The 11,524-nt window shown below is 45.3% G+C and overlaps 1 protein-coding gene across 1 annotated transcript in view; it reads left to right on the top strand.

The window, feature by feature from the left end:
• LOC107125587 (poly [ADP-ribose] polymerase 14-like) overlaps window positions 1-11,524 on the top strand; it is a 37,933-nt gene that overhangs the window by 5,367 nt on the left and 21,042 nt on the right. Inside the window, exons 4-7 of the mRNA XM_015429015.1 lie at window positions 1,023-3,289; window positions 7,902-8,138; window positions 9,340-9,561; window positions 10,424-10,517. Coding sequence (XP_015284501.1) covers window positions 1,023-3,289; window positions 7,902-8,138; window positions 9,340-9,561; window positions 10,424-10,517 — 2,820 coding nt within the window. The remainder of the gene's footprint in view (window positions 1-1,022; window positions 3,290-7,901; window positions 8,139-9,339; window positions 9,562-10,423; window positions 10,518-11,524) is intronic.

The raw sequence follows: 11,524 nt of genomic DNA, 5'->3' as shown, positions 1-11,524 counted from the left end.
GGGAATTCAATGTGTTATAATGCCATAGAGTCCATCTTCCACAGCAACCATTTTCTCCAGGTGAACTGATCTCTGTCACATAGGGTTGCCAAATCTTTTTTACCTGGTGGCGGGGGGCTCCTGCCCGGCGTCCTGAGTGCGTGCACGCGCGTGTGTGGCTGCCATTTGAGGGGAAAACTCTATGTTTTCCCCTCAAATAGCTGTGGCCCCGCCCCCAGCGTGCCCGGCGTCTGTACGTCACATCCGGGCGGCGCGCATGCGCACCCTCCAGATGCCGGGCAGGAGCCCCCCGCCGCCAGGTAAGAATCATTTGGCAACCCTAGGTAGCTAGTCACTCAGTTGAGTTCTGTGGTAGACCATGCCAGGCCTTGAAAAGTCGGACACGTTGTGTGGGGGCTTCTGTTCGGCCCCGTTGAGTTGCCCGACAACCACTGCTGCATCAGGATAAATTGCGGGACTTTCATGGTAGCAGGTTGCCCAATGAGTTCTCCCTCCAGGGAGCAGGGCTGGACGTGGGAGGCCACAATAGTCCTGGAAAGGGCTGTTCCCCTGCCTTTTACTGATGGAAATCAAGGTTTGAAGGTTGGCAGTGTTGTTGCTGCATAGCAACTCCCATAGAGGCCACTGAGATCTCAGAGGGCATCTATTTTTTAAAGGTACAGGTGCTGTTTCTATTATTATGGAGGGTTGACTCCCATTTCTGTATCGTTTTCATTTCATGCTAGATTTCAGACTTTTCTGCAAACCCTAGGGCCTTTTTTGAATTTGTAGAAAAATCTCTCTCGTCTGTTCATGGCTCCAGTCTGTGGATTTAACTATCCACAGATGAGGCTGTGTTGAGAATTAGATACATTGATAAATGATGAAGGGGTGATAAATGGGGGAGGGGTGATTAATGATGGCAGCACGTGCAGCAATGTCTTACCTTCTTTGGTGACTGTATTCATAAAAGCTTGCAAGGGAGACTTCGGGGAAACTCTCTTCTAACTGTGTTGGCTTCTTCCTCCCTCTCTTTTTTAAAGATTTAGTTACAGTCTTGGCACAGAAGCATTATTTCAACAAACAGTCAGTTTTTGTGCATCCTTACTATGACTCTTTGGGCACAGCTCTGTATGGGAAGGCAAGGCCACAACCTAAGATGCCGGAACCAATCAGAATCTCCTTGGATCTATACCACTGGCAGTTCTTACAGCGGAATAGGCATTTACTTCAGGAAATAGATTGTGAAATGGCCAACCACTGTTGTGAGATACAATGGCCTATAGGACATTGTGCGCACCCAGAAATTACAATTTGTCCTTCACGTGCCTTGTTCAAACAAAAGAAGTCCTTGGCTGGGACTTGGAATGAAAGTGCTCCCAGCCAATTTGCTCAAATTCTGTCAAAGCACAAAGTTGTGAAGTGCAAAGTGACTGCTGAGGTATGGGAAGCCATAAGAAACAGCGTAGTAAAAGATGACATTTTGATCTTCCCGGATATTCCAGAAGGAATAGTGGCTTTGGTGGGGGCAGTAGAAGATGTAAATTGTGCAGAGCAAGAGATGAAGGTGCTCATAGGGAATGCTGTTAAAAAGATTGAACGAGAGAAGCAGGCGATAGAGGTGATTGTGACAGTTGATGCTGTAAAGTACACAATTTTAAAAAATGCCGGACTACAGGACAGTATTGGTGTGGAGTATCCAGACCTGAAGGTTTCCTATGATACTTCAAAAGAGTGTATAATTTTGTTTGGTGTACCTGCTGAAGTTTATAAAATAAAAAGCGATATCTTTGAAAGAATATCCAGTATGGTCCAGAAGACTATTGATGTTCATGCTTACGTGCTGGTTTTTCTACAACATGTAGATAATGAGAATCTGTCACACATCTTATTCTGGGCCAAAAAAATCAACGCCTTTTATGAGCTCAAGGAGAAGGAAGTCCTGCTGACAGGAATAACTCCTCGTGACCTTCTACAAGCTGAAGGAGAAATGAAGAAGGACCTGGACTACAGATGTGTTGAACTGGAAGACAATTCAGTCATCCAGAAGAGCGCCTGGAGGGAACTGACCGATAGTTTGTACAAGGCTCATAACTGTTCAGCCGAAGCGATCATAATTAACGAATTGGAGGATCGAGTAGTCATAGCAGGTTATTTCGGAGAGGTGGCCAGTGCCACTCAGAAGGTCTCTGATTTTGTTGATAGCAACACTTACATACAAAAAACCATCAAGACTAATTCTGAGGCCGTCACAATGTATGCGGAGAAGGAAAGACACAATATTTGGCACAGTCTGGTGCAGCGTGGTGTGAAGGTTGATTTTGGTGTGCAGACGAATCGCAAACTGATTTCCCTTAATGGTCCCAGAGCAGAAGTTCTTAAAGGACTTGATCTCATGAAAAATCTACTGTCTTCTCTGACTGCTACAAGAATGATAGTTGATAAACCTGGAGCCAAAACTTTGTTCAAGGAACAAGAACATTTGTATATTACAGGGGCAAAGCAACAATTTAATTGCTTGATAAGGCTTCAGGAAGATGGGGAAGAACTTGAGAAGGACGATGACAATGGGAATGTTCATGAAGGATGTGGGAAGCTGTGCTGCGAAGTTAAGATGGGAAATGGCATTGTAGTAGCAGTCCGTAAGGGTGACTTGACTTGCTATCCAGCCGATGTTGTGGTCAATGCGTCAAACGAAGACCTGAAGCATATTGGCGGTCTTGCCGATGCTTTGTTACAAGCAGCAGGTCCCGAGCTACAAAGAGAATGTGATGAACTTGTGAGGAGACATGGACATTTGAAGCCTGGCTGTGCAGTTATCACAGATGCCGGGAATCTACCATGTAAACAGCTGGTTCATGCAGTTGGGCCAAGGTGGAAAAGTTCTGAGAAGGAGAAGTCTATACTGCTGTTAAAGAAAGCAGTGAGGGAAAGTTTACAGCTGGCAGCATCCCATAATCATCGTTCTATAGCCATCCCTGCCATCAGTTCTGGGATCTTTGGATTCCCGCTAAAAGAGTGTGCCCATTCCATTGTGACAGCCGTCAAGGAAACCTTACAGGAACCCACTGGGACTGGCTGCCTGAAACAGATAGACCTTGTGGGCCTTAAGGAAGATACAATTGAGGCTCTCACTGGTGCCTTGAATGAAGCGTTCAGAGATGGATCATCCCCATCTAGAGGCAGATCTTCTCCATCGAACTCTGAAACTGGTAACCGCCCCAGACAGAGAAGAACAGAACATCAAGGAATAACTACTCCTGAAGGCCTGATGATAATACTACACCAGAAAGGAATCGAAGATGCCGCAGTAAGTATGCTGTTACAATTTATATCATAAACCTTGGCAGAAGCTACTTTGGCCTTCATAGTTAGCATAGTAATGTGCAGTTGGGCTAATACTTAAGTTTGGGTGTTTATTGGGTGTTTATTTGCTCATATTACTGTGCAGAGTTACAATACAGCCTAGGCTGGGAGGGCGGGGTATAAGTACAATTGATTAATTAATTAATTAATTATGATGTTGGAAGAACTTGAAACTGACTTGGGAGGATATGCAGACTTGAACAAGTAATGTATTCTCAAGCAGGTCTCTGGAGTGGTAGCATAGACATAAAGTAAAAGTAACGGTTCCCTTGCTCGAAAGCCAGTCGAGTCCGACTCTAGGGTTGCGGTGCTCATCTCCGTTTCAAAGCCGAAGAGCCAGCGCTGTCCGAAGATGTTTCCGTGGTCATGTGGCCGGCATGACTAAACACCAAGGAGCACGGAACGCTGTTACCTTCCCACCGAAGTGGTACCTATTGATCTACTTGCAATTTCTTGCTTTCGAACTGCTAGGTTGGCAGAAGCTGGAACTAGAGACGGGAGCTCACCCCGTCATGAGGAGCACCCGGGTCTCGAACTGCTGAACTACTGACCTTTCACAGCCTGCAGTTCAGCGTCTTAACCACTTGAGCCACCGCAGCTCCTAGCATAGACATAGGGTTACCCATATTTTGAGAAGCATAAAAGAGGACATATTTCCCAACTGACTACTTGAAACAAGTGATCACTATGAGGGCTTCTTTTTCTGGGGGGAAAGCACCATAACAGAGTTCTGGAACCTCTTCAACAAAATTCTCTTTAATATGTTAAATGTTCGTGGGTTTTTCAGTACACGCATTGAAAGTTTCATTTCCCTCTGGAGAGTTCCAGCACCTCTGACAAATCTGATTTTAAATACCCCTAGTATTTAAGCTGTGATCATTGCTACTAGCTAGGGATATTCCTAACCTTCCAACCCCAAAAAGAGGACCTTTTCGTCAGTTTTTTAAAAAGATCCCAAAAGAGGGCGGACACCAAAAACAGAGGACATCTGGTAACCCCAATATAAATTTTCTGGTAAATAAGTTTCTGCAACTTGCATAGTAGCCTTAACTCTGGAGTAACAAGGGTTATTTAAATATCCTAAAACTTTTGTGTCGAAAGGCGCTATACAGCTCTCTATCATCTCCTGCCTCCTACGCCGTTACTAAATTTATTTTAATTTTTGTATCGCCTTGGGATGTTTTGGAGTTCGTATTTAGATTTCAGTGATAATCGAATACAAAGTTACTAGCGCGCTTTATGTTTATAATTTCATTTTCTCTGTGTTGACGTCTTGGAATTTTTTTTCAGGTTGGTTTGGGACAGTGCTCCCCTCCCCTTCTAGACCCTGATGTAGATTAACACCTGTGCACACCTTTACCTGTATACCTTATAACAGGCGCTGGTTTGCCCGTGAGTCCAAGGGAAGCACAGTTGCCCTTGCCCAAGACCTGTGCTTTCATTCTATGTAAAAGGGAGCAGTGATCCTTAAGGCAGAGAAAGTGCCAAGACTGAAGCATTATGTGGTGGCAGGCAAACAGTCCTGGTGCCTACTCTCTACAACTGAACACCAATGTTTTAAACACTAAATATTTCTCTTGTAATCTGAGAAGGCTACTAGCTCTTTAAACATAGTCAAGGGAAAGAACTTGCTGTGCATGGAGCTGTAATAGCTCTACATAATTTGCCCCTGGAGTGCTCACCCAGAGAATGCCCCTTGTTTTCCGTCATGTGGCCGATGTCGGCATTCATCAGATGTCATTCTGAACATTTATCTGCTTTGTCTCAGTGACCAGGGACAATATCCCCAGCCGTTCCTCTACCTAAGCAGAAGGACTTCTTCAGGAACCTTTGGAGTAGGGAGGGGAGGCATTAGCAGATATTATTTCACACTGGGCTCCTGTCCTGGGGCAGAGCAGACTTATTCGAGACCAAGGGGATGAGACAGGATCACTAACCAAAATCGCAAAGCCGAGAGTTCAGTAAAAGAGTCATACACGAGGGAAGCCAGCTGAGGGTCCAAGAAGCAGAGTCTGAGCAGGTCCAAGAGGCATACTCCAAGCAGGTCCAAGGTCAAAGCCAAAGGTTCAGGAATTGCAGAGTGAAACAGGTCCAGATGGTGTGGTCGCACATCTCCAGAACGTTGATGAGTTGCTCCCACACCTACTCCATGGGCAGTTCACAGCTGGGTCTCATTGCTTGCAAGAGAGCCATCCATTTGGCTCAGTAACCCCAGGTGTTCCTCTTGATTTGGCAGTCAATAGGCAGCGAGACGTGCACTCCACCTCCTCTTGAGGAGCTCCAAGTGCGCCCGCTGCCTCCTGTGTTCCCCTGGCTCCTGGGAAAGTGGAGGCAAGGCAGCCTGTGAAGTCCCCCCAAGATCTTGGGTTGTTGAGGGGCCGCCTCTCTGGGTTGCCTCTTCCGTGTTCCTGGTGCTCATGAGGCTGGAGCACATGCCATCCTAAACAACTGGGGCACTAGGACCTGCTTTCGCCGTCTCAGGGTCATTGACAGCATCAGCTGTTTGAGCCTCAGAGTTGCTGATGGCAGTGTTATCAGCATCAGCCGAGTGATCCTCAGCTAAAGGAGGCTGGCCCACGACAGTTCCCTAGAGGGAAAAATATTGGAATTATTGTTGTTGTTAAGATCATAAGAGAAGCCAATTTTGGATCAGGCCAATGGCCCATCCAGTCCAACACTCTGTCACACAGTGGCCAAAAATACCAGGTGCCATCAGTGGGGCCGGGACACTAGAAGCCCTCCCACTGTTGACCCCCCCCCAAGCACCAAGAAGACAGAGCATCACTTGCCCCAGAGTCCCCCTATCTATACCTTGTGGCTAATAGCCAACGATGGACCTCTGCTCCATATGCTTATCTAATTCCCTCTTGAAGCCATCCATGCTTGTAGTCACCACCACCTCCTGTGGCAGTGAATTCCATGTGTTAAATTCCATGTGTTAATTACTCTGGGTGAAGAAGTACTTCCTTTTATCTGTTCTAACCTGACCGCTCAGCAATGTTCATGGAGTGCCCACGAGTTCTTGTATTGCTCTATCCCATACATAATCTTATAAACCTCAATCATGTCACTCCTCAGTCGTCGTTTCTCCAAGCTAAAGAGCCCTAAGCGCCTTAACCTTTCCTCATAGGGAAAGTGTTCCAACCCTTTTATCATTCGAGTTGCCCTTTTCTGCACTTTTTCCAAAGCTATAATATCCTTTTTAAGGTGTGGTGACCAGAACTGCACACAGTATTCCAGATGAGGTCGCACCATTGATTTATATAGAGGCATTATGATATTGGCTGATCTGTTTACAATACCCTTCCTAATAATCCCCAGCATAGCATTGGCCTTCTTTATTGCAGTCACACACTGTCTCGACATTTTCAGTGAGTTATCCAACTTCATATCATCCGCAAATTTAGCCACTTCACTGCTTACTCCCAACTCCAAATCATTAATGAACAAGTTAAAAAGCATCGGACTGAATACTTAACGAACAAATTAAAAAGCATTGGACTGAGTACATATATTAAGTACAGTCTGTCTTTCTCACTGAGACTCAAGGCAGATTACATAGTTAAGACAAGTACAAGGAACAGGATGGGGAAAAGGGTTCTAGCTTAAAACTAGTACAGAATGCTACAAAGAAAACTGGCAAAATTGGCTGCCATGTTGCTAGTTCTCTATCTTTACCTGTCTAGGCTGCAGATTGGATGGGGCAGGTGCCATAATAGAAGAGCAGGCACCATACTGATTAAGACCGTACTAAAATGTAGCATTGGCAGCATAGACGTCTCCCTTCCCATCTGCATCCTCACAATTCTTCTTGTGTCGAGTGGAAATACTATTCTTCCCCTATCTCCTTTTCTTGTGTCAGTCTCTGTAAAGCATGAGATCCATCAGTGGCCCTATATAACTGGAGAAAATTGTCGCTGCTGGATAGAAGGGGACTGTACAAGAACACCCCACGATTGTTGACTGAGCTCTGTTTTGAGAGTTTGGGGACTTGGTTTTTGGGTGTATTCATGTATACCAAGAAGGGCTGGTTGGTTGGCTGGTCTTTGCAAGGAGAATACCACCTTCTGCTGAGTCATAGGTCATCTCCATGACAGCATGAAAGAGGAAATGACAGCATGAAATTGAAGGCATTGGGACTGCTTCCTGACACTAGCTTTAACTGGGAGCCCACCCATAGGGATGTTCCTGGGCAGGGATGGTTCTATATGAGCAAGATGATTGCTTTATACATTGTGATGTTTGGTTAAACCTTCAGATTTTTTTTTAAGCTTTATTTTTAGGTACTCTAAGGCTGTGATCACACACACTAAATAATCCACTTTCAATCCACTTTCAATGCACTTTCAAACTGGATTTTGCCAGTTCACACAGTAAAATCCAGTTGGAAAGTAGATTGAAAGTGGATTATTTAGTGTGTGCGATCGCAGCCTAAATTAGAGTCCTGAAAATCTTATCGCTGCAGGTAAGTTCTAGAGAATGTGCTGATGTGTCTACTCGTAGCCTGTGAGTTTTCCATCACTCAACTATCTTTCTTCTCTCTATTTTTTTTAAAGACCGATGTTGTTGTGAACAGTGTTGCCAGAGACCTAAAGCTTGACAAAGGCCCACTCTCCAAAGCTCTGCTGGGCAAGGCAGGAGCAGGGCTCCAGGAGGAGTTGGTCACACAAGGCCGAGGAAGAACCATTACAGAAGGCTGTGTGTTAAAAACAAAAGGCTATGGACTGGGTTGCTCTTATGTGCTCCATGCAGTTTTGCCTGGCTGGGCCCAAGGTCAAAAATCTGAAGACAAGGTAGATTAACGTGTGTGTGCACACAAGAAGCTTATACCTTGAATAAAACTCCGTTGGTCTTAAAGATGCCACTGGACTTGAACTAGGGCTGCCAAGTCCCCCCGGGGAGGCCCGTTCCCCGGCGCTGCCGGATCGGGCCCTGGGGGAACCCCACCCCCAAAGCACGTCACACGGAAGTGACATAAGCATGTTGGGGGCGGGGCCACAATCATCCCTCGGACTTCCCCCCCAACTTCCCTACGTGCTTACGTCACATCTGTGTGACAAGACTCCCGGAGCGAGCCTGGACTCCCCTGCTCCGGGCCAGGTGAGTACTTGGCAACCCTAACTTGAACTTTGTTCTGAAGACAAGGTAGTATTGGAACTTTTGCCTCACACTTGGGATGTCTTAGCAGATGTAATTTTTCGCTGCTTATTAAGTATACATGTCTGTCTCTCAAGAATCCTGAAGGATGCCAAGGGAGAGTGACTGAGACTTGCTGAAGGTCACCCGGAAAGTGGTTTGACTGGGGGTGGGATTTGAGCCTGAGTCCTCTTGTGTCCACCGCTGGCCCTTTGTAGTCACACCTACCTCTTTGTGCACTGCACTGCAGTTTATTTATTTATTAGATTTATATCCCGCCCTTTCCAGGTGGGCTCAGGGCTGCTTCCAACAGCGGCAAATGCCATAACAAACAGTTAAAACAGTATAAAACAATCAATAAATAAAGTGTGGTGCTCTAGATATTAATTTATCTCTCCAGGATGGGATCCTTTTATCACCTAGCCTGACAACATAGGTTCTTGGTCACCTAGGTGTCTTCCCAGGGCCGGTTCACTTATAGATCTAATCCACCGTTGTCCATTTTAATTGGATGCTCATGTTTTGTGACTGCATTTCTTACACGGTTGTTCTTGAGAGGCACAGTTGTCAACTGATTAGAGGAACTGATGCCAAGCTTAAAGGTCTGCATTGAAATCTCACTTAGATTACTGCCTCCAGTACTTCTTTCTAGCTCTAGGCATGTACCTCATCCAGCATGGTGGCTGGTCCGTTGGCTTGGATGTCGGAAATGGGTACATTCATTGTCTAGCCATATGCACCCTTTCAACTAAGTATGAGTTGTAGTTTACTTCATGTTTAATTTTATGAGTTTAGACCCTTGAACAACTTTTAAACTTCAGATTCTCAAAGAAACGTGTTCTCTTGTTTGCCCATCAGAACTTGGGGAAAATTATTGATGAATGTTTGACCATCACTGAACAGCATTTTCTGACTTCCATCACAATTCCAGCGGTTGGAACTGGTAATTTAGGATTTCCCAAGCCACTTGTTGCCAAGTTGATGTTTGATGAAGTGTTCAAATTCAGTCAGAAAAACAATCCAACGGCCCTTCAAGAGGTTCATTTTGTGTTGCATCCAAGTGACACTGACTGTATCAAGGTAACTTCCGTTCATCTAGGTACCTCTCTGTTGAAATGCTTCTCATTTTTCAAGGTGACCTTGAAAGCTAACAGCAATGCAATCCTATATTGTCAGATGACTGCTAAGATGTGGGAAGCCATAAGAAACAGTGTAGTAAAAGATGACGTTTTAATCCTCCCAGATATTCCAGAAGGAACAGTTGGCAAGTAAAAATTGCTGTGGCTAATGATGTGTTGCTGTGGCTAAAGGTGTGTTGGTCCAAAGCAATATTCAAAAAACAGAAGCCACATCAACACCTTATTTTAGGATGAGTCGGAATATCACAAAACAGTGTAAGGACCTCTTCAAGGTTGGTTTGGAGTCTTGCTCAGTGGTGGTTGAGGAATATAGAGTTCGTCGTCGTCCTTCTGTGCAGCCCCACATTTGGGACTGTGCATGTGTAGGCCTGCCTCCAGAGGAAATGTCTAGCTCTGCAGGGGCGCCCCTCCCCTTTCAGTGCATGGGTTTGCTTTCTGCTGAAAGCAACACACTGAGGAGGAGTGACATCATTTTCCCCTCAGTTCTTCTTTGGCTGACAAGCTGAGAGGATCTTTCCTATTCTCTGTCTCGCTTTATCACAGTAAACTGCTGCCATTTCCATGGCTCAAAACCCACTTTTTAAGAAGTGCCAAACTGCGGATTGATTGTCATGACCATAACTGGAAGTTGTGAGCCCACGGAAAACCAGCTGTTATTCCTGAACGGAGCCACAGCCCCTGCTTTCCAAAGCAGATATTGCCATGGAACTCCTTTTAAAAGTCTCTTCATATTTATGTATACTTAAAAAAAAAAAACTCTCTGAATGCTGATGTAGCCTGTCACTGTTATCTTTTTCCTCTAGTCATTTACAGATGAATTAAACAGCAGACTGGGTATGGGCCATAGTGGTGTTTCAGTGTCGAAGCCACTACTTGAGAATCCCCAGCAAGGCCAAGGTAAATCCTGACTTGACAAAGGCAAGGGGGTCGTTTCCCAGGTGTGGGAGGGTTCAGACAGACCTCACTAAGATCTCACACATCTCTAGTTGCCAGCTCTGGTATTCTCAGTTTGCTTTGAGGCGCTGCAGAAAAGGAAGAAGAGGTTTAACTCTTCTACCTCCCTTACATTTAGGTAGTTGAAATAGTTTTCTATTTTTTTCTATTCATTTTAAAGGAGGGGAAAGACATGTACATTAAAAGCAAGTCCTTTCCCCCACTTTAATTGTTGATCGCAGAGCTTGGAGCCCCGTTTTAGTTGTGGGGATTGAAAAGTTAAATCCCCTCTCCCTTCTTTGCATCTCAAAAGGAACTGGGCTGCAGAGTGCACTTTATGGACGGGCAGAGTTGCCTGATACTCCTCCAGTCTGTTTCAACCCGTAGTAATCCTAGAACATCATTTTCAGGAGCAAGAGTGGGAAGTGATCTGTATAGAATACTACCAGCTTGCTTTACTGACCAGTCTCTCTTTGTCCTTTTCACCAATCAGATGCTTCCCCTACTGTGGTATGCACAGAGGACTTGTGGGGGAGGCAAATATTTGACTGCTCTGAGATACAGAGAGAGTAAGATTTGATGGGAGAGATTTCTCCTGTTGCTTACCTAATCTGTAGGGCAAAGGGGAGTCCAGAGGATAAAAGTTTGTGTTGCTAGCTTCCATTCTTGCCAGAGTGCAAAGGACAGTTGCTCCTGGCAAGTGAGTATATGGATACTTGTATGGAATGATGGACCCTGACCTGAATAGCCCGGGCTAGCGTGATGTCGTCAGTTCTTGTAAGCTAGGTGGAGTTGGCCATGGTTAGTATTTGGATGGGAGGCCACCAAGGAGCACCAGGTCTCTCTACACACAGGCAAGCAGTGACAAATCATCTCTGAGTGTCTCTTGCCTTGAAAACTCTGTGGGGTTGCCATAAGTCGGCTATGACTTGACAACAACAAAAAAGAGAAAAAAAGAAGGGAATGTTAGG

This window comes from Gekko japonicus, unplaced genomic scaffold (genome assembly GCF_001447785.1).
Source record: "Gekko japonicus isolate JY-2015 unplaced genomic scaffold, Gekko_japonicus_V1.1 scaffold1369, whole genome shotgun sequence".
NCBI lineage: Eukaryota > Metazoa > Chordata > Lepidosauria > Squamata > Gekkonidae > Gekko > Gekko japonicus.
The sequence above is the reverse complement of the archived record's forward strand: the minus strand, read 5'-3'. Positions and strand labels throughout refer to the sequence as shown.